Raw genomic sequence first — 24,883 nt, forward strand, 5'->3', positions numbered from 1 at the left:
AAGAGCACCACCTCCGTGACTCTTCAACCACCTCTTCTCTTATACCCCCTGCCAGCAAAGAAATACCCAGAAACCTCTGCCTGCTCTCTCCTTCATTTCCTCCTTTCCCAATCTTCTCAAGGCCCACCACTCTTCCCATCGGGACAGGGTGAGTGTGGGAGCCTGACAGGAACTTTACAGTTGGAGGTTCAAGCTGTCAGCTCCCTCGGCCCTCCCGGGTTCCCCCAGGGTGTATTCGCTCTCACTGTAAGTAACGCTCTCTTCATCAGTAGCGAGATTTCTCATTCATAACAGACCTCAGCTGCTAGTGCCGCTAGCCAGGACTTTGAAAAAGCATTAACTAATATCTCTTAGGTTGTGAGGGGTCTGTGTTCTATTCACGCAGGCTCTTTGTTCATCAACCTTTGATTCTGTTCTCCTGTGAGCACCTTCTTTATGTTTCATGAAGTCGAGTGGGAGATTGAACGTGCCGCAGATTTTTAGATCCTGGTGTATACATACTCTCAACTAGTCCAAAGGACTTGTAATTCACATGGCATCTCCAGCTGTGCGCCTTTGCTTCTGTATCTCATATACTGGTCTTGCTTTCCCATAATCCCCAATAACATGCCTTCTGGATTCTTTAGATACGGAGTAGGAAAACTTCACTCTTATCAGAGACTTTTTCTCATGGTTCATCTTTGTGGGGGTTCACACAAATGACTTTACTGTCACTTTTGATAAATTTAATGCATCCTGCTCAAAAGTATTATTTTCTTAAAAAACTAACTTTTGAACAGTAGTGTATATTACTGTCAGAAAATATATACTGAATTACATACATTTTTTTCCCAGTTGGACAACTTCATAATTCTCACAAAATTGCTATAATTAAATTGGCCTTTTTTAAAGACCTTTTATATCTTTTCACAATAAGAAAAAGGCACAAAAATACTGATGAAAAAAAAATAATTAAAAAAATCAGTGTACTTGTCCACCCTTGTTTCTATTTCTCAGTGATGAACCAATAATAACCAGCAATTTTGAGGAAAAGTGTCAGAACCAAAAGCAGTTTCTTGAGGATTATAAGTGACGACAACCTGATACCAGAAACAGCATCCTCATGGGAGAAAAGTAGCATCTAGCTGGAGGCACCTGGCTGGTTCTGACGAGAACACCTCTAGGCCGTTAGAAGGGATTGTTCAGCAGTAATGATGAGAGAAGCCGACAGAAACAACACTTACACGACATGGCCTGCGATCTGTTAGAAAACTGCACTGCCTCATAATCAACTAGAAGCTAAAACTGACACAGACACATTGAGATGGGCTTCATAAGTCCACTGTACTACATAAAACTATCTGAACGAAACAGCAGACGAGCTGAATAAGACGCAAATTCACTCTCTGCCAGCAGGTGGGGCTTATGAACAGCAATGCTACACAGTGTTTCCTGGGTTACCGCTGTAAACAAAGCAGAGCTGCACTTATGAACTTTAATATGCATCGTTCAGAGGCAAGATGAAAAGAAAATACCACGTAAACTTTTCTAAAGACAGTCCGTTCCCCTCAGAGATACATTCTTATAAACTCCTACTCCAATTGTATCGTGATTTGTTTGGCATCTCAACCGATTTGAATAGTCACATATTTTAAACCATTTTCAACCGGCTCGCGGTTAATCGTTACATCCCTACAAAGTGATCTCAAAACTATTGTCTTCATCCAAGTAAGGCTAGATATCGATTATATGGTGCTGTGCTGCACAGATGAGGGTCACGTGATGCTGTAGGTAAAGATCAATTACTCTCTTTTATGGCCAGTAGAAGGCTCATTGGCTCTGTAACCAACGGAGTATAAAGGAGCTATGTGAACATCCAGTGGAGCGTTCATACTTCAGCCTTTATTTTTATTTTTTATTTTTAACCAGAAGTCAATGACAATACCATCATAAACAGGGTACAAATTAAGGTAAATGTTAATTTGTTTTTTAAGCAATAGAGGCACAAATCCTATGTTTGCTGTTAGATATACCAGATACACTACTGCTCAAAGGTTTGGGTTTTGTAAGATCTTTTGTTTGTTTGATGGATCATGTGACACTAAAGACTGGAGTAATGGGTACTGAAAATTCAGCTGTGCAATCATAGGAATAAATTACATTTTAAAATATATTCAAATAGAAATATATTTTATTTGAAATAGATTAAACTGATTTATTATTATTATTTGTTGTTAAAAAAGAGCTTTTTCGTTAAAGGATTAGTTCACTTCCAGAAAAAAATATTCCTGATAATTTACCAAGATGTTCATGTCTTTCTTTCTTCAGTTGCATAGAAATTAAGTTTGAGGAAATTTTTCTCCATATAGTGGACTTCAGTGGGGATCAATGGGTTGAAGGTCCAAATTACAGTTTCAATGCAGCTTCACGTGTAGGGATCTACACAATATATAAATTTCTTTTTTTCTTTTTTTAAATGACCTATTGTTTCGATAGATAAGACTCTTATTCCTTGGCTGGGATCATGTAGAGCCATTTTAAACTGTATTGAAACTGCAATTTGGACCTTAAACCCATTGATCCCTACTGAAGTCCACTCTATGGAGAAAAATCCAGGAATGTTTTCCTCAAAAACCTTAGTTTCTTTTCAAATGAAGAAGGAAAGACATGAACATTTTGGAAGACATGGGGGTGAGTAAATTATCAGGACATTTTTATTTCTCAAAGTCAACTAATCCTTTAACTCATTAACTCATTTAAAAGAACAAAAATATAGTATCGGTCACAACTGTGTTACTGCTTGATTTATCACCAATAGAAAACACTTGCAAAACCCAAACATTAACATTGCAAAACCCAAAAATTTTGACCCTTTCTACAGGATGATGGTAAAAGTGGTAAAGTAGCAAATCTACAATTTTTACACAAACTGTGGCACTGACTGTATTCATCAAGATGAACCGCTCAAGCCTGGTACCCAAATGTAAAAGTAAAATTATTAAACTATAAATTTTTCTTGAACTTAATACCATAAATTGCCATATGTTAATTAACAACTATGAACTAGGGCTATGCCGATCGACGATAGTATTGTGTATCGACGATAGTCAGACATATCGCCTGTGCCTGATGCCTCTGATAATAGAGAGACGATTATTATTACTATATATAACTATATGTTATTACTATGTATATATAAAATATATGTATATATAGCTTCACCGATTATAACAGGAGATTTAAAACCATCAAAATAATAAACGTCAAAGGAATTGAACAGAAAATAAAATAGATCATCTGACATTAGTTTGAACTCTTGATGTTAACAATTTGTTGACAAAGAAAAACATGCTTTTAAGAGTTTCGGTCCTTATTTTGTACCATATTCATGGAAAGTGCCTCATACTTAAGAAGTACATCTCTACTGTGATAGAAGGGGAAAAGGCCATGATGACTGTGAAAGGACAAACACACTTCAGACTCATGACCGTGGCTCTCCAGGGAGAACAGGATGGTGTATTTGAGTTTGCGTCCTCATTCAATTTCACATATTTACTTAGGAGCGAGAGAGCTTCTCCTGTTTTTTTTTCTTACTGCATACACCCTCTTTCTCTCTAGGGTTCTTAATGTTTGTCAGCTTCCATCAGTCTTCTTCTGATGCCTTCATGCAGACACACTCTCCCCTATTCTCACAATGTCTTTCACTCACCGCAGCTTCTACCCTCATTCGATACGGCCTCCGGGCTCTTGACACGGCTCAACTTCCTGACAGTGATGAACATATCCTGATATCATATAAAAGCAGCCCTCACAGAGAGGAGACACTGCAAACACAAGAATGAAAGAGGCACTCCAAATAAAAAAGACAAAAAGCAAACGGCAAGGCATGGGAGGAAGACACTAAAAGAACTAAATGTTCAGCGAACATAGCGATGACTTTTAGATCTACATAAAACTTGGCTTGCTCAGCAGGGGCCTTTTCAAAGCCAGCAGGACAATGCTAGAAAACATAATGAAACATTCAGGCTTTTATTTAAATCACAGAGAACTGTTAGAACCAGGAACGTAGCCTTGGCTCCAATCGTTTCGCCTCTTGCTATGCCCTGCGGTTTCTAATTTGGATTATTTCTAAAAGAAACAGCCTGTTTCTTTAAACATCTGTCCAGAATTCTGTTCTTAGCATTTGAAGTTTTCTACAAATGGCCAACAAAGCAATTCACAACATGCAAGAGCTACCCATGGTGTTACAGAGCTTGAATGTGAGGGTTTTTTAATAGCTAGAGACTGTGGCGGACCACTAACTAAGTGTATAGGCACAGGCATACAGGATCAAAATACATCATATTTACAGAAAAACAAGCTATTATTAAGACATTCTGACCAAAATACATTTTAGGCCCAATCCCATTTCTACCCCTTAGCCCTTCAAACAAAGTTATTTTGGGACCACACTTCAAATGAAGGAGTATGAGCTTAAACCAGCTACAGCGGCAACATGTCTGCCCGAGTGAACAAAAAGAAACAAATGTAAGCATTTTTGAAAATAATCCTTTGTTTTATGTTACATTCAATCGTGAGTTAATATTTACGGTCATGTTATTCAAAGAAATGTTTGCAAAAATAATTACTGCACGATAGAGCCACAACATATTTTCATGTCTGATCGCAGCGATAACCACCATAGACATTGAGGGGGGCTAGTCCCCCCAATAATTAGAAAAATCGCTAAACCCTTTTCTCAAATATTACCAAAGAAAGAGAGAGAGAGTGATGAAAGTTGCGTGTAAGTGCGTCTGTGCGTCTCTCTTTACAATGAGTGAGTTTACTTCAAAAACGGCGATTTTATCCTCGTTGACAAGTTTCTTTGCACCTGGATATGCGAGCTGCGTGATCTCGATATATGTGTGTGTGTGTGTGTGTGTGTCAGTAAGCAGCTCATTAACATAGAAAGGTAAGGCTGTAATGCACACCAGTATAGGTGTGTGTATTGTAGGAGCTAGATGACGTGTGACTGTATAGTAGTGGTGTCCCAATTCTTAGGGGAATATTTTCACCCCTACCCCTTGACACACTGGGGGAAGAGGTATAAAACAGAATTGGGATTGGGCCTTAATATTTCAGGGGTAAAAAAGAAAGAATCATATTGCTGAATCTGAGTAATGCTTCTGAGGTTCAAAAAGGAAGGAGAGTGAAAGAACAGGAGTGAAATGAAATTAATAATAATAAAAAAAATGATTTCCTTATAACCTTGCATGCTCTAAATTCTTTTAACCTCGTTCTCGCCACTGAAGAAAAAGCTCAAGGAAAAATATTGGGTTTTGTACATCAGATTTGCAGTTGTCCACTACATTTCACATGCTAAACAATACTTTGAGGATTAAGGATTTGAATGGATTTTTTTTTTTAATATTTCACTCTTAATCATATGCCTAATATGCTTATTAAAAAAGCTCAAAAAAGCTTAAAAAGTCTCATCACATTCAATTATGAAATACAAGATTCACAATTATTTTTGTATATTTTTCTGTTTCACGTAAATATTTTCTAAAGTCAAAACAAGAAAATTTGACAAAAGTTGAGTAGTTTGCATCTCATATTTTTGTATTTGTTAAATGTTTCGCTGCTTCTTTACAACTTGCATTCTTTCTCTGACAAAACTGAAATGGTGCACTGGATTTTCAGCCTTTATGAAGAGTAAAGCCCACCTCTTTGATTTTATTGGCCATCTCAGTCATTTTGACATTTACTGTTAGACTGCTGAGTACGGTGGCTGAGACAGCTCATCGTGCTGCAACTTAAGAAAACAAATGCAAACAGAAAAAGAACCAGCAAAGTATGTAAGTGTAGTAACCATGTTTTTTGGCATATTGATTACCCTTTGTATAACGACAGTAGTACAAATACAATGGTTAAACTATGGTTAATGTAGCAAAATCTGGTTAATTTATGGTTACCATGGTTTAACGATAGTGACCAAGTTTTTTTTTTTTTTTTAAATAGTAAAACCATGGTTAATTTAGTTAATTAGTAAGTTAGTAAATTTAGTTAATTAGTAAGTTAGCCAGATTACATAACATTGCAAAGTTATAGTAATCGTGTTTCGTCAGCTTATTTAGGCCAATAATATCCAAAAAAGCTATTTGCCGCACGGTTATGTATTTGGTTGTGTTGAGCATATTTGCAACATGTTTCTGTATTTGGCTGTGTTGTGAATATTTGTAGCGCATTTCTGTATTTTTGACCCTAGACCACAAATCCAGTGATAAGGGTCAATTTTTTGAAATCGAGATTTATACATCATCTGAAAGCTGAATAAATAAGCTTTACATTGATGTATTTATGATTTCTTAGGATAGGACAATATTTAGCTGAGATACAACTGTTTGAAAAACTGGAACTGAAAAAAAAAAAAAATCTAAATATTGAGAAAATTGCCTTTAAATTTGTCCAAATTAAGTCCTTAGCAATGCATATTATGAATGAATATGATCTTTACTTAATATGATTTTTTGGTATAAAAGTAAATTCAATAATTTTGACCCAAACAATATATTGTTGGCTATTGCTACAAATATACCCGTGCTACTTATAACTGGTTTTGTGGTCAAGGGTAACATTTGGTTGAAACATTTACAGTGTGTTTGTGTGTTTGGTTGTGCTGTGAGTATTTGCAGCACGCTTCTGTATTTGATTGTGTTGAGCGTATTTGCAAAGTGCGTTTCTCTACTTGGTTCTGTTGTGCGTATTTGCAGCACGCTTCTGTATTTGTGTTGAGCGTATTTGCAACGTGTTTCTGTATTTGGTTGTGCTGTGAGTATTTGCAGCACGCTTCTGTATTTGGTTGTGTTGTGAGTATTTGCAGCGTGTTTCTGTATTTGGTTGTGCTGTGAGTATTTGCAGCGTGTTTCTGTATTTGGTTGTGCTGTGAGTATTTGCAGCACGCTTCTGTATTTGGTTGTGTTGTGAGTATTTGCAGCGTGTTTCTGTATTTGTGTTGAGCGTATTTGCAGCACGTTTCTCTACTTGGTTGTGTTGAATACTTGCAGTGCTTTTCTGTATTTGGTCACGTTGTGAGTATTTGCAGGACACGTCTTGTCAAACTGATGAAGATGTTTTCTTAATTTGCTGGTGTTTTTCTATTTGCATGTGTTTTTTTTTTTCCATTTGCAGCACGTTGAGCTCTCTCGGCTACCGTAGTTAAGGCTAACCAGTCCAAAAACATAACATTTAAACATTCTGTCAACAACAAACAGATGAGTACATAATGAGGTGCTGCAGAACAGCCTCAAGAACATCAAATATTAGGGGAACAATTTGGCTGTGTCTAATTATTGTCTAGTGTTTACAGCCCTGAGCAACCACAACCCACAGTGACATTTCAAAATTCCAGCTCTACATACCTGTATAGGGTGTACAAACTAATCTACCTGGTAAATAAAAGGTTTTGGATTCAAATTCAAAACACACCCGTCAATAATTTTCTAGGACCGGTCAGTTAAGGTTCATCCCACGCAACTGGTTTTGGTGATATATTTCTGATGTGCAACTCTATAACAAAGTGATAAATAATGAGAGTACTTGTTTTTTCATGTACCATCTGAAACTGATCCTAACAAAAACTGCTCTAGCAGACTGCTGTTGCTATGGTAACCTCCTCATGCGAACATGTCTCATCTAATTCTAACTAACTTGTAATCTAACTTCAGAATCATTGTTAGAAACTGTTGTATGCTGTTGAAACTTACTTAAATATGCACTTCTAAGATTCCTAGAACATCTTGTATTCCTTTGGGCCTTAATTGTGAGGGTCAGATGTCTCAAAACACCCCATAACTCACACTTTCACCCTGCCAGTGCACTAGTAACTCGTTGTGGATAAAAGAATCCCCTAAAAGACAAATTAGTAATTAGTAGTTGCCTTCCATTGCTACTTCTGATGTCTACAAGTCCTGATCCAGATCTCTGGCAAACAACAAACCCAATGAGCCAGATAGACACTGGTTCTCCATTCTACCTCTGCAAATGGATGGCATAACCACAATCCATTATTTGAAGAGTTAATTAAATCTTGTGGTGGCGGTACTAGATAAATTGGCTATTTGAAGATGCCTAATAAAAACAAGGGAGCTCCCAAGCCCCAAAGGAGAAGAGCAGCCTCCCTCCTGCCGAGCACAGCGATGGGAACAAGTGAGCAAGGGAGAAAGCGATAAAAAAAAGAGAGACAGAAAAATAGTGTAAGCGACCGTGCGAAAAAACCATGGTGTGTTAATGCGGCGAAGACAGGAGAGCGAGATTAATCAAACGTGGAAGGAAGACGAAGCCTGTAAATTAAGGCAGCAGGAGAGGTTTGAACTTCGCGCATATCCTGGAGCGCACTTCATCAGTCTTCATTAAAAACAGGCAGGCCGTGGCACAGCTCAAACTCCGGCCATGACGCCTAGCAGCTTGAAGTGATTCTCTGAATTCTTCCGAGGCCAGGTTCTCTAGTCATGCTTGAGAATGCGGCCCACAGGGTAATCGAGGACTTTCCTGATTGTAGAGAGCGCAAGGTGCGGAGAGGCGGAAAGAGAAATATTGGGGTGGAATGACAGAGTCGGTGCAAGGCAATTTTCGGAGATGTTCTGTCACAAACTTTACTCTGGCTTAGGGGGAATTTAGATGAGAGAAACACGAGCGAATGGACAGCAGATCTTTCCCGGCGAGAAAAAAAAATCATCTTGAAAGGTATTTAAAGTCATGTTGGAGCAATTTTTAAGATTTGTGCACAGGGCAAGATGGGAGTGAGATTACGCAGAGAGAGAGAGGGAGAGAGAGAGAGAATGTGCTAGAAGGAACAGTGAAGTGGTCAAAAAAAATGCAGAGCTTTAAAAGCTTCCCTGTCGGCCGACTCTTCAAAGCTTAGCTGCACCAGGATATATCTGTCTCCCCTCACACCACACACACACAAAACCTATTGAGCTGCCTTGCTGCCTACATAAACAGAATTCAAAATGAAGTCTGTTTACATGCACTTAAAAAGTTTAATTTCAGTCAGACTAAAACAAACAAAAGTCCTTAGAAATGTCAATGTCAGGTACACTGTCAGAAAAAAAGTGCAAAAATTGTACCTTTAGGGGTAAAACAGCTGGTGACTGGGGCGATTTCGCACTCATACCACCCCCCACCCCCACCCCACAGTGTGTTTTCATATCTTAGAACAGTAAAATGCGCCTTTGTTACGACTATGAATCTTTAAATAGCAAGTGACAAGCTGTTGTTCCCATAAGGGTACCATTTTTGCACATTATTTTGAGAGTGCACATGCTTTAGTTAGTTTTTTTGTGAAGTCAGACTAAAGGCTCGATCACACCAAGAATGATAATCATAAAGATAATAACAATAACTATCTTAGTTGCCACACCAACACACAGTAATGTTCTGTTTTTTGTCGTCGTCTTTAAATGTTCAAGCTATTTAAAGTCAGATGGAATCTGTCAATAGCCCCTTTCACACAGCAATCCCGGTTAATCACTGTAAAATTGCCAGAATTACTTTACCAGTAAATACACAAATATGCTGTTCACACAGGCAACAGCGTTCTGGCTTTTTACCAGTAAGAGACCATTCACACATCAACACCAAATACCGGTAAATTCTGTGATGTGTCAGTCATCAGAAATCATCTTTAAAAGCTGCACCGTTGTCTTCATTCGCCCACATGAGTAGAGAAAGCACTTTAATTTCAACATCTGTCCAATTTGACTACATTTTTGAAGTCTGAGTGACAGGCATAAGGGGATGATCAAACAGAATGTGTTTTTGCTCTTATAACCATGAGATATACACATAATAGTATTCAGTTGCAGAGCCGCAACACTGATGAATTGAAAAGAAGGTTGGGTCTTGAGTGTGACACTTTGAAAAAGCAGCGAGACGTAGTGCAACGGTGTCCATTTAGGGCATATTTACACAGAAAAACTAATTAAACTCAGCAGGGCTCACTGTAAACAGCTTGGAGTAATCACGTCATCTCCATAAGAATTTTATGACTGGCCCAAAACAGACTTCATTCGTCAGCACATTCTGACATTGTACGTGCTCATACAGGTTCTCTCGTTCTGCGTTCACACAGAGCACATTACTGGTAATGTTACAACTTCTCATACTGGTAAATTGCAAGAAAGAATTACCCAATATTTTTGAAAAGGTCCCGTTCACGCATAATATCTCAATGGTAAAGACTGTGCGTGAAAGGGGCTAATGTTGACTTTCCTATTCTCAAAGAATTAGAATGATTATTAACTCTTCATAGTCATCATTAAAGGGGTCAGTCTGCATTTAGGAACATTCTTCATGTCACATGCCTTTGATACCTTAAAGGATTAGTTGACCCAAAAATCTCAATTCTGTCAATCGCTGACTCGCCCTAATGTTGTTCCAAACCCATAATCACCTGCTCTTTCTCTTTCATCTCAATCACCTTCTTTTACACTCAGTATCCCATAGCTGAACTTTAATTAATAGTCTTTTCATTTTTGTCTGCCAGTGAAGAAAGCAAACATTTGGTCCACTGATATTTACATGTATGTTTTATGAATCATTTTATTAGAATATTAGAAATGAATTTGCTAAAGTCGATCAGGAAATCTATGTAACTAAAGTTTATTAAATTCACTCACAATATCTGCACATTCATTATTAATCTTACACCTAATATCCTGTAAACAGCTCTGTTAGCGTTTCTTGTCTCATCACATTGACAATTACGAATTACATGAATCACATAAATTATATATTTTCAATTCGAAATAGGGAAATTAGATAAAGTTTGTTGTTTTGAATCCCTGATTAATTCTGCCAGTTATTTACCATTTCTATTGTAAAACAGCTGTCAAACATCAAGTCATATTTCGCACATTATAACCATTGTCTGGAATTCATGCTTAGCCCACCTACTTTAATTTGATTGGACATCTTCAAACATATTGACATTGATGTGAATGAGAAAGCCAATGATCTTAGTGTTACGCAATAGCCCTGCAGCACTAAATTACAGGACTAATTTCCACAACTTTTATAACATACAAAATAGGGACCTTAATGCCATGCATGATGGTGAGTAAAAGTTGACAATTTGAATTTTTTGGGTGAACAATTTCTTTAAATCCTTCCCTTTATAGACAGCTCACTAGTTTTTACGGTCTATATCCTTGTTTCATCTCAAATAAAATGCAGCATTCCGAATACTCTCCGATTAAAGCAAGCAAAACAAAGATAGATTCTCTTAATAGTCTCCAAAACAAATTTCTGAAGATGCTTACAAGAAAAGCTCCTTCCCTAATGGTTTATGTAAACACATTTATTTTATTCAGGCTGATTAAGTGCAAACACTCCATGGCAACTTCTCTCATCTGCACCCCTCCCTTACTCCGAAAGCGGCACATCAGAAAATGGTGAGGTCTGCACCCTTTATCCGAGAGTGCCATTAGTGCCATTACTTCAACTCTGATCACATTATGCTGATAAATACATATTATACGTGCATGTTACCATCTATGGTCTAACGTGACTCATCCAGTATGTTCAGGTTTATGTGTGGGAGATTAAAAAAAAGGGAATAACAAACTCAAGATCTTCAACATGGAAATGTTTTTAGCTCCAGCTCACTCAAGTTCTGATCAGAGCCTCGGATGGCAGTCAGCATGACGGGTGACAAGACCGTGAAGTGTCTGCTGCTCAGATGTGTTTCAAAAGAACACCACATTTAACAGGGGGAAAGGGAATCCATAGGTTCCGTCACGGAAATAAACCACTTCCCGTCTGATCACTTACTCCGTCTCAGTTTGTCACGTCAGGCTTCCCGTGCTCCTGTCATGTTTGCCTTTTCAAAGGAAGTTATCATTTTTGGCATTATGTGCTCTGACCAGGAGCGTAGCTGGCATTATATGAGGGCGAGGACTACTGAGCATACTGAATATTAATTAGATTCTGTCACATAATTAATATTCATGAGGTAAACTGCATTTTATCTAAAGGAATTGACTGAAGGCATGACATTTGCTCTAAAAATTTTTTTTAAATCTATTTGACCGGCACACTATAACAATACCACACACAATTTCAATTTATTTCTGAAGCCACAGCACCTTTAAATGTGCAACTGAAGCGATTTCCAAAGGTCTTCACTGATCGCACTCATGCTGACCCTGATCGTTTATGCAAGCACTGTTGTCGAAAAAAAGGCTTACCTTGACCCCCCGGACGCGGAACTCCGCTAAAGCTCGGCTCATTTTGGCAGAGGCCGCCGGCAGATCCTTTCCACTGGCGATGACTTTCACCAGGAGGGAATCGTAATGAGGGGAGATGACAGCACCCTGGAAAGCAGACGCGCTGTCCAGCCTGATACCCATGCCCTCTCCACTGCGAAAGACCTGCCCAAGAGAAAAGAAAAGGATGGTCAGAATACAGATTTAGATTAATCTTCTTGTACATGCTGGAGGGACTGCACTTGAAAGAGTCAGGATTTAATACTAAAGACGATATGGTACACAGCAAGTGCCCTTTTTATATTTTGACGCTTTGCCTTGACTTAACACCTTTACGTTTTATTTTTGCACATTATTCTCACACTTGAGGAAAAGTAATTTAAGATAACTAAAAACAGTCTATAGGTAACTTACACCAGATGCAACCGACACATCATGATTTACTAAATTAATCACACCCATTATAATCAATACAGTTGTCAACACTGGAAGAATTCACAGCCACTCCAGCTACTTAATTTTTCCCTGTACCTCTAAAATAAAGATTTTTTTTTTTACATTATATAAGAAATATAATATATAAAATATGATTACATAATAACAACAACAATTTTGGCTATTAATTTATGTATTTTAATAAAGTGTTACAGAAAAGCCAGCTCAAAATTTTCTGCTCTTGAAATAATTTTCTTATTTAAAAAAAATTACAAAATTTATTAATAAATACATTTATTAATTAATTACAAAATATTATTACTTATTTTTTTTGCATTGAATTTAAAGTGTTATGCACTTAATAAATCAGCCAGCTGGTCTTCTAATTTAATAAAAATAATAAAATCGGATACTATTTTCTAACCAATGTCTAATTTTGAAAATAAAATAAAATTGGGTACTATTTTATTTTCATTTGACTGTTGCTAATACATCGCCTCAAGCTTACAGCTGCTTGGTTCATGTTAGTGAACATCCTAAGAAGTATTTTTTACGCTAATTCCGTGGAATGCATTTAAATATGGTGAAGTGTGAACAGTGGCACTCAGAGTTCTAAACTGTTCTCAAAAAACACAAATTGTTCTGTAAATAAACAAAGAAGGGACAGGGGATTTTGCATGAGTGGCATTGATGGGCGTAGTTACTTAAAGGTGAACAGGTAAAATCGGCTGTTGAAATGCTTTGCACGTGAATGCTGTGTTTAAAGGTGCAATTGAGCGATTTAACAAAACAGCTCTTCAGGGTGAGGTACAGGAGGTGCCCCTCAACCGCTTACCTAAGCGGGAGGTTAAAAATAAAAAAAAGCAACAATTTTAAAATCTAACATTTCGTAGAGAGCTGCCCCTTGAACTGTACAAACATTCATCCTGCAAAAATAGAGCAACCGTCAACACAAGTACCTCAGGGGAGTGTGCAGGCAATAAGAACAAATTGAGGAGAAAAAAAACAACAACACACTGACACACAAACATGCACACAAAAACACTCACACTGCAGCCAACTGGCAGCAGTCATTTACTGGTGCAATTGTGCTCCATCTCAGCCTCTGGCATCCACATTACAATCATCAGCACAGAAAAATTTATGTGCACAGCAGAGATACAGGCACCGGCAGAGGTATTGTGAGGGTGGGGTGTTACAGAGGAATTTAATGAGAAGTGCGAAACAAACAGAAACAGAATAAGCAGCCGAAGTCTTGGCTTCATTACGGTCGCTGTTTTGGTAATGGCACGATTGCTCAACATCGATTCTGAAATCCCTGCACTTACGACATAAGACATGCTAATGAACAGTAAATCCACCGGAGATTATACAAGCATCGCCATGCCAATTCAAAAGCCTAATTTGATATCACTCAAATTGAGTGGAAATTTGATTTGACGCTGTTAATGGCTTCTGCCACCCGGCGAGACGACCGTCACAGAGATACGACAGAATTTCTCTGTCATTTACAGCCTAAATGCCTGTTATAAGTGAACGAAGGCAAATAACTGTTTTTATTATTGAAAAGTCAACGTGACACCAAAATGAATACTGCTTGCTTTCTTAAATTCACTCAGTAATTCAAAAGAAAAAAAGTTTTGCGACTACAGAAATGAAATGGGGGGGGGGGGGAGAAATCCCAAAACAAACTGGAATTCATGCTGACTTTTCAGAAATTAGCGTTCATTTCAATTACAGTCCAAAAAAATTTGCAGAAACACAAGAAAATACCATCATATCATTATCCGACAAGCTCCACGCTGATCCATCCGGCTCAGCTTTGCTTAGAAAAAAAGAGACAGGGCAGCCATAACAGCGATCCAAAGCTGTATACTTGGCTTTTCATCATCAGATAGATGCTTTAGGACAGGATTTCTGTTGAAGCGCCACTGATCTGGGTCACAGCAAGACTTCTGGAGGAAGTGCGTCTCACAAAGAGATCTGAAAAGGAAGGAAGGCAAGCCAAAGCTCTGCATGGGTCAGTCTTATTCCTTCTCTTGTTCTCCTCATCTTTCATTCTGTTTGTTTTATGCCGGTTGTAATTGGGAGCAGGGCTGAAATGGATGCTGAAACTGATGCTTGTCTTCTTCACCACCAGGGGCTTGAGTCAAATGAGAGCTTTAAATACAATTACAAACCTCTAACTGCCATGCTGAGAGAAGATAAAAACAGAGCTGCGTTCTGATTCACAGGGTCCCTACGCAGCACTCACACTGAGCAGGGCTTGTGTAGACAATCGGAACAAAATGTGTTTATTTGGAACGTTATTAAAACAGAAACACTTAGGGATTGTTTAAATAAACAGAAATAGCCAAACTTTCATGTGTGTGATACGTGTATATATGTAGCTATACAATGCAATTTTTTTGTTTGAAATAAATTAATACATTTATTTAGCAAGGATGCATTGAATTGATCAAATGTGAGGTAAAAACATTTAGAATATTTCAGTCACGCTTTATTTTAAGGTCCAAATCTCACTATTAACAAACCATTAACTACAACTTTTGCCTCAATAAACTCCTAATTTGATGCTTATTACTAATAAGTACTAATAAACAGCTGATATACTATTAATAGGCATGCTAATAAGAAACCAGTTAGTGAAAATTGGTCTCTACGCTAAAGTGTTACCAATATTTCTAATAAATGCTGTTCTTTTAAACATTCTATTCATCAAAGAATCACAAAAAAGTAAAACAGAACGGATCAATAATCCACAAAAATATTAAGCAACACAACTGTTTTTACTATTGATAATAATAATAAATGTTTCTTGAGCACCAAATCAGCGTTTTAAAATGATTTCTGAAGGATCATGTGACACTGAAGTTTGGAGTAATGACTGCTGAAAATTCAGCTTAGCCATCACGGGAATAAATTATATTAATATAATAAAATATATTAAAACAGAAAACAACTACTTTTGTTTTTATATCAAAAATAAATTGAAAAAAAAAAAAAAATGTTCATATGATTTTTCATATCCAAAGTTGTAGTGCTATATGATTTTTGCCATTTTTAATATAAAACGTATGTAATTTGGTTCATTTTTAATGGTTATGCATCTTAACGGCAATATGCCGATTTGGACTATAATGTTCAATTTGACATTTACAACATTAAAGGCACATGATAATTTTACTGTAACACCCTTCCAAAAAAAAAAAAAAAAAAAAACTATAATATATTTTATTATTTTATATTTTATTTTTATTCATTTGCTTACTTATATCAGTATACTACTTATTTTATGAGTCTTTAATAAACTTTCATACTGCTTTAAATAACATGCATAAAAAAACTTGCTAAAAATAATACAGTGAAACATTTAATAACTACACTAATATTGAGCCAATTATAGTTCCCTACAGATGCTCCCTACATCTTTAGCAGTGAATAAACGTATACACTTTCTACAATTTGAAATCTTGCTTGAGGTGGTCAAATACCCTGTGAAGTCTTTGCAGGGGACTTTTGGGTAGCTGGAACATGGCCATGGAATTTTATTAGTCACTTCCTGAAACTCTGAGGCATGAAAGAGAACAACAGGGAGACAGAGCAGGAGAGAGAGAGAGAGAGAGAGAGAGTTTTCAGTAGGTGAAGGGTAGAGTTTCAGAGACGGCAAGAGAGAAACGGTAACAGAGGGAAAGAGATCCCACAGTTTCTGAGCTCCTAGCAACCCTGCATGCTCTAACAGGCAGAAAACCATCACAGCAACCCAGGAGAGACGAGCGAGAAACGTTCACCCGATTGTTTTATCTCGGAGGGAATATGAAATTTGACGCATGGAAGATCGTGCTTTGAGCATGTCAACCTAATCAAAATCGTTCCTTCTTAAAAAAGATCTGATTTAGTTTGAAAGATCTTCTTATCTAAAAGAAGTTGCATGATATGGAGTTCAGAGCGGCACTTATTTCCCTTCTGGCAAAAAATGGACTGGGAACAAAACATCCCACTGCATCATATGTGCGTGTAATACCATCTAGTCGATGAATATTAATTTCTACGGTATTTTGACTTGTAAAACAGCATTTTAACATTACAAAAACAGCAATTATGTAACAAAAGAGTTTCAGTGGGCAAATGTTTATAACGTTACAATAATACACTAGACAACAGTGTTTTATTTAACTGACATGATTAACAGTGCGCCTACTGTACAATGGTAGTACAGTTCTATTTAGTGTATTCAATGCTATTTGTCACACATCATTTTTAGTTTGTAGCACGGGAAGGAGACTCATGCAGACAGATAACAGCAGAAACATGACGGGCGGCTGGTAGAGGGTAGTACAGCACAGTGAGCTAGAAAATGGTACCTGCTAGGACACAAATCATTTTTAGAAAGAGTAGCGACTGGAATTTAAAGCAAACTTAATCCCATAAAACAGAGTTACAGAGTGTTGGAGAAGCTACTTTGAAACTTTAGCTTGCTAAACTACTCATATTAAATTAGTTAAATTAAAAAAAGTACTTTGCAACACAACAAGCTACTAACAAAACGTAGCTAATTAAAGCTATTTAATTAGGGATAAAGGGATAGTTCACCCAAAAATGAAAATTCTATTCTAAACCATTAATACCGTCGCTCATCTTCGGAACACAAATTAAGATATTTTTGATGAAGTCCGAGAGCTTTCTGACCTTCCATAAACAGCAATGCAACTGACACATTCAAGGCCCAGAAAGGTAGTAAGGACATCGTTAAAATAGTCAATAAAATGCCAGTTGCGTTGCTGTCTATGGAGGGTCAGGAAGCACTCGGATTTCATCCAAAAATATCATAATTTGTGTTCCGAAAATGAACGAAGGTCATTTGGGTTTGGAACGACATTGAGTGAACTACCCCTTTAATGACCAATATATATCCTGTATAACTACTTAAGATACTACTTATTTAATCTGAGCTGTTTTTTCCTGACACAAAAAACAAAGAATGTTTTTGGAATTAATGAACTGCATGAACAATTATGAAACGCCATCAAACTTGAAAGATTTTTTTTCAGTAAGGATGCACTAAATTGATCAAGAGACAGTAAAACATTTATAAATGTTATAACGGATTTGTTTCAAATAAATGTTGTTCCTTTGAACTACAAATTCATGAACAAATCCTAAATCAATCCTCAAAAATATTAAGCAGTTTTCAACACTGACATTAGGAAATGTTTCTTAAGCACCAAACCAGCATATTAGAATGATTTCTAAAGGATCACATGACACTGAAGGAGCAATAGCTACTGAAAACTCAGCTTTGCCATCACAGAAATAAATTACACTTTAAAATATATTAAAATAGAAACAAGTTATTCTAAATTACAGTAATATTTTACAAAATTACTGTTTTTGATTTTTTTTTAAATGCAACTTTGGTGACTAAAATTCTGACCACAAATTTAAAAAGTGTATTTAGAACACCAATAGAAAAAAGAAAAGAAAAAAATCTTCCCTCCTGGCTTAGTATTCAAGTGCAGAAGTCAAGCATGACACAAAAAGTGGCAGACGGCAGAGAAAGAGAGGTGAGACACAGGCCTACTCGACGTGACCTGACGGAAAGGGCACTGGTTGCCTGGTGAGACAGAAATCTATCAGGGTAAATGCAGTCTGTGTGTGAGCCGCAGATGCGCTTTTGTGTGCGAGTGTGCAGTGACATTTCCACATTACAGTGAGTAATGCCACAGGCTCCTGCTCATCATCGTGCAGGTGTGTGCGCTTGGGCTCATGCATCTCACTCCATCTGGAGATCGAACCAATCAGAGGTGTGAAGTGTCGTGATCTGGGAGTGCAGGTGCATCCTGGGACACATACATACATGCGTATAAATAAACCGGGCACAGTTTGCGCAGTGACCCGTGATTGTTACTTCCACCCTCAAGTTGCTACAGCAATTGGGTGAACTCAAAATGGCCACCTGCCAATCTGGTCTTTTCCTGCCCACCCTTCTTTCCCTCGTGTTTACACAGCATCCCTTCTCTGTTAAGTAGGTCACTTCACCTCCCCCGTTTCCCCAACAGCCTCAGATCTGTTTACCCTGAGTCTATGTTAGCATCTCTGTTCTGCCGTGCTTAACCTGTACATGTCTGTCCTGGGGTCTGCACAGCATCCCACCGCAAGGCAAACACTAATTGTGGTAGAACCGTCTGGCAGGAAAAAAAACGAAACATCAATATTTACATGAAGCGGCAACACCACAACAAAGACTACTACCATATTTATCATTAACTAGTCATTAAATTGTTTGAAAACCGTAACAATGGGTTCAGACAGAACCAGAAAGTAAGAAAAAAAAAAAAAAAGTTTTCATTTTAGGGGAAAAATTTTAGGGATGCATCTGTATTACAAATGTGGCTCATACCAATAAGATAAGTTATTTTGATTTTATGGCTAAAAACTAATAGATTCTGTACAATATTGCCTAAATAAATAATAATAAAAAAAATAATAATAATAATATATTTTTTAATGCAACAAGTGAATTTTGGCAAGTTATAATGTACAGTATGAAATATTAATAGGAGACATGCACTAATTAACTATCCTATATCTACCAATACACTGCAAAACGTAATCATTACATCTGAAATGTGACACTGATAAATCATTTAGCAGTAGCTGAAAGGGTCACCAATACACCAAACAACATAAAAGGTGAAAGACATATATGACCAAACTAAATATTAATTTGTCTTTGCACCAACCAACATACAGTATATAATCCAAACAAACTGATCTACTAAAACTCTTTTATTAGACTTCTGGTAAAACTTTACTTGAAGCCTTTGTGTATAATGCATTATAAAGGGTATATAATGCATTATAATTATTCACAATATGGATTGTTGCAATACATTATATCTTGTCATAAATAACTATAACCAAATTTAAAAGCATAGTGTAACAATGAATTGATGTGTTTTTATAATATATTAAACGTGGTTACAATTATTTAAGAGATCATACAATGCATTATAAGTCATAATTAATGCATTAAAACTACTTTTATAATGCATTATACATATAGGCTTTAAGTAAAGTGTTACCAGACTTCTCAGTTCTACCCCTTAGAAACATTTGAGTACCCAGCTTGCCATTTTCCATCACGACTTCGCAGCCAATTTCAACACAGTGAACCCACATCAGAATGATACAAAATTGTGTCTTAACACCCCCTTAACCCCTGTCCTGTCGGTCTCGCTAGCCGTTTTTCCACAAATGGGGGCCAAGAAGAAACACGCCAGCACTTTGACAAGTCCAAAAGGAGCGTGTGCGAGCTTCGCTGTGCTGAAAAATACATCACACAGTCTTGTCGGCCTCATCTGTAAGCGCTCCTGGGCTCTCTGGAGGAAGGAAGCACAGAGCATTGAAGAGGTCATGACCTCCAGGGCCTCCAAGGCACGACTAAAGAGCGTTTGGCTTAAAGCAGTCTCACACAGTGCAGGAGAAGTTTGCCCTGCTTCAATCACGAGGGCTCCATTTTTCTCCTAAGACACGGGATTAGTTGTATTTGATGTCATGAAGTGAAAAATGAATGTTATTTCTGCTATCGCACGCGAGGTTGTGGATCACCCACACTGAGCTGGGGATGAAGAACATCTGCAGGGAGTTTAAATGAATTATTAGAAAACAGAAAATGTTCTGCTTAATAAAGATGAGCTTTGCAGTGTTTGTTTGGCACTGTTTAAACAAGCTACAAGCGGTCTTTTTTATGCCTGTTTGGCTTAACTGAGTCACGCGCTCACAAACAAACATTTGGCATCTCCATCTACAACAAAAAACTGGCCCCTGATTCTCTCAAGCTCTCACAGATCGAACAAATCACAGAGACATGGCAGCAGCCCAAACCAGCTGTGACTGCCGCCGAGCAATTAGAGCATCAGGGGAAGACGCCATCCCTTCTTGACTCGCCTCCATTATCCCACCGCCGTGCCGGCGTAAGGCACACAGTTCACATCGTGGACATGTCCTCCGAGGCGAGCGCTGCCAGCTTTTGAGTAGCGTCATAATTACACATTCACAGACGTCATGAAATAAAGATGCGACAAAGGACCCTGTGGAAATGGGACCGGCAGTGCCACGTGCACACACACATATGAAAGAGCCATGAAACATCACGCTCAAGTACACGCACGATAACACACCTCCACTCAGAGTCTCGCACGCCCCCCTGACTTGCACTAAAAGAGGGACAGAGACACAAAAATGAGAGATTTTAAGAAATTTCTGAAGAAAACATGAGTTGTGTATAAAATTCGTCAACACCGTTCTCAATAATGCCATTGTGTGCACCAGAGCGTTGCTACTCAATTTGCTAAGGTGTTCTGACTGGCTGTTACATGTTGCTAAGGTGTTCTGGGTGGTTGCTAGGGTGTACCTTATTAACCCAAGTCAACAGAGCTGCTGCTGCTGCTACTACTACAAGGGATATTTACCAGAAAAATGTCAATATAAAACACTGTATTTTTGATAATATTATATAATAATTACTTTTTTATAAAAAATTTATTATTTAGAGATGATCTAAATAATACTTCATGATTTCAATTAATTAGCCATGCTTTTTGATTCATAAAATGTAATGTAACCATTACAAAGTCTAGAAAAATTTAAATGAAAAAAAAATGTAATCCAAAAAATTTAAATGTAAAAAAACGGAATTGAGGAAAAAACAAAACAAAAAAACAAACGGACTTTGGGTAAAAATAAAACCGATTTCATTGGGTCTTAAAAGTATTCACAAAAAATATTCGCATCACATTATTACTGTAGATTACTCGTAGGATTTTTTTTTTTTGTGTCACTTGTGTGAATAAAAACATTGCATAATGCTCTTCTCCAATTTTTGATACAACTGGACATGTCAAACCAGACGTATAAATAAACTATTCTGTGATTGGCTTGCGTGACAACGCATCGTGAATTTTCCACTCCAGTTGCGAATTGGCCAACGTGATTGCCGCTAAAGCACAATATACGCCTCAATCGCATCTTCTGCTGCAATCACGTCACTCAATTTGCATCTATTCGACTCTTTGCATTGACTTTGTATGTAATCTACTCACACAAATTATAAAATTTGCTTTTGGTGTGCACACACCATAAGGGCTAAACTGCAATATTGTGGTTGTTCAGGTATTGCTACTCAGTTGCTAAGATGTTCTGACTGGCTGTTGGCACGTTGCTAAGGTGCTTGCTATTATGCTCCTTATTGGCCAAAATCAGAAGACCTCACCTCCAAAATCAAAACTCTTCAGAACAATGCTAGCGAGTGTAGTTACCAATGCGTTGTTAGTAGTTGCTAAGGTGTTGACAGGTTGTTAGCCTGTTCCATAAAGACTACACAGCCAGTAAACAATAAGAGAGAAAGAAAGGGATTTTGAATATGAATGCAAAGAAAAACGATACAAACATGGTGTGCTAACTCAGAAACAAAGAGAGCAGGAGAGTAATCACAACAAGAGGAGAAAAGGGTGAACCCATGAATTAAGGTAGCCGGAGGAGGTTGAACTTCATATATATATTGTGAGTTTGTATGACTTCCGTGTGACAAACCTGCACATTACCCACCGGCTTCTCCCATAAAAACAGTCCTTAACGCTCCAACCGAATCACAATGCACCAGAGAATGAGAGAGAGAGGTAATTCCAGCAGTCAAGGTGATGTAAAATTGCAAATACTGAAACAGTGATGTGTAGAGAACTATTCACAAAATAAAATACAACAGATGATAGAAAAAAACAGGAGAATTGTGAAGGGGGAAAAAAACAAGAAATGTTTCAGATTGAAAAAACAGTGAGAAGAAAAAACAGACAGAAGAGGAGCGCAAACCAAAATTGAAAATTAGAAAGCACAAACACAAACACACACAAGGAGAGGTAGGAGAAATGAGTAATAGAAGGGAAAGGAGGAAAAAAAAAAACAGAAAAACAACAAGAGGAGGAGGAGGGGTGGGGTTAACAGAGATAGGAGCTGCAGGGAAAAAGACGAAATAAGTAAAGAAAATCTTGGTATGTGCCAGAAAGAAGGATTTCATTACTTCCACAAATGGACTGTGATTTTGCAGCATATTTTATTAGGAATAAAACGCCAATCATAGTTAAATTCCAGCCCTGCCTATTGGGCCTCCTGGCAGGAAAGAAGGGGAGACGAAGTAGTAGTCATGTTCATTTCAACAATTCAGTAAATGGGAAATTTTCAATTTCATTTCAGGGGCAGACTGAAATATACTGTTTCAGCGAGGTGATGGCACACTGGAACCACCGAAATGGAGGTCTCCACAAACGCATTACCCGAGGACACAAAATATCCGCTGTATGACAGGCAGTCCAACCAAGGTAATCTGCTGAGATGTTCTGGAATAAACAGGGAAATAGATGAAGATGTACAGAGAATTTTAAGAAGCTTTAGAGAGGAAGACGGACAAAACTTGCTTGTCCTTGGCTGGAAATTTCCCTGTCGTACATGATGCTCAAAACATCCCAAATTAATGTGAGAGACTGAATTTAAGATCAATAGAAAGAGCAGGCGTATAAAAAAGGGGAAGAACAAGGTAATTTATGGAGTAACAATGAGGGATTTAAGCTTTAGAGCTTCACACAAACTGTGGGCTTCCACTGGATGCATCCAATTTGTCTCCGCATATATCAAATGAATTACATTCACTCCTCATTATTTCCAGCATGATCAAAAGGCAGCACTTTTCTCAAAATTAATAATGTGAAGCAAAAAAAAAAAAAAAGTGGACTGACCACTTTTGTAGTCTCATCCTCATCAGACCTACCACAGTTTTTTCACTGACCTCTGATCGATCCATCTATCTATCTATCTATCTATCCATCTATCGAATCGAATCGATTGGGTGGGCGATATACCGGTGGACACGATTTACTGGTAGAAATGTTTCAACCAGTAGACTGAGTATCTTCTCTATCGTGGTAACACATTTACGTGATGTTACTGTGCTAGGTGGTCACGAAAATGAATAATTTGCACACGTTTTTAAGCAATGCGGTTTAAAAACAAGTGATTTTAAAGGGTTACTCCACCCCAAAATGAAAATTTTGTCATTAATCACTTACCCCCCATGTCGTTCCAAACCCGTAAAAGCTTTGTTTGTCTTCGGAACACAATTTAAGATATTTTGGATGAAAACCGGGAGGCTTGTGACTGTCCCATTGACTGCCAAGTAAATAAAACTGTCAAGACCCAGAAAAGTATGAAAGACATCGTCAAAATAGTCCATCTGCCATCAGTGGTTCAATCTGAGTGTTATGAAGCGACGAGAATACTTTTTGTACGCAAAGAAAATAATAATTACGACTTTATTCAACAATTCGTCTCCTCTGCGTCACCGTAGCGCCATTTTGTAGAATATCCGCTGGACGCAAACTGTGTATGCTGTTCTGTGTCAGCTGCACCACATAGATACATTTTCTAAGTTTATTTATGCTTTGATTTGAATGAAAACAACGTATCTGTGTGGTGCAGCTAACACAGAAGAGCATACGCAGTTTGCGTCCAGCGGATATTTTCCAAAATGGCGCTACAGTGACCCGGAGGAGACGAATATTTTCATCCAAAATATCTTAAATTGTGTTCCGAAGATGAACGAAGTTTTTACGGGTTTGGAACAACATGGGGGTAAGTGATTAATGACAAAATTTTCATTTTGGGGTGGAGTAACCCTTTAAGCCACTTATATGCAATCAGCAGCAAAAGAGAACTAATTTCGCTATATGTGCGCGCTGTCTGAGAAACACTGAACATATTTCTGAATGCATTCAGAGAGGCGCGTGCATGTGAAGTCAGTGCTCAGAGCACGGGCGTATTGAGCGGAATTATTTTTGCCGCTTTATAGGCCTTCAACAGTTAAATATTGGATCCGGGCAGCTCTTAAAGTGACAGCAGTCTAATATTCCTGCTGTCTGCCATTCATGTTAACCAAACAACAAAAATCTCTCACTGCTCTTGACTAACTTTTTCTCTCACTTTTGTAACTTTAAGAAACAGATTTCATTTGCACAGTTAAGAATATGCATACAATATATGTAGCATTTCTTATTTATTTGTTGTACTGTAGTTTTTTTGACCTGTTCCTTGCAATTAGTTTCTTATTCTTAATCGCTTACTGTTTACTTGTATTCAGTGAGCTTGTTTTGTTTTTTTATTTAGGCTAATATATA

At 37.6% G+C, this 24,883-nt stretch overlaps 1 protein-coding gene across 1 annotated transcript in view; it reads right to left on the reverse strand.

Annotated features, from left to right (window-relative positions):
- The window catches only part of pcxa (pyruvate carboxylase a), a 117,170-nt gene that overhangs the window by 39,946 nt on the left and 52,341 nt on the right, over positions 1 to 24,883 (reverse strand). Inside the window, exon 10 of the mRNA XM_058757338.1 lies at positions 12,207 to 12,389. Coding sequence (XP_058613321.1) covers positions 12,207 to 12,389 — 183 coding nt within the window. The remainder of the gene's footprint in view (positions 1 to 12,206; positions 12,390 to 24,883) is intronic.

The sequence above is a fragment of the Onychostoma macrolepis genome, chromosome 21 (assembly GCF_012432095.1).
Source record: "Onychostoma macrolepis isolate SWU-2019 chromosome 21, ASM1243209v1, whole genome shotgun sequence".
Lineage (NCBI taxonomy): Eukaryota > Metazoa > Chordata > Actinopteri > Cypriniformes > Cyprinidae > Onychostoma > Onychostoma macrolepis.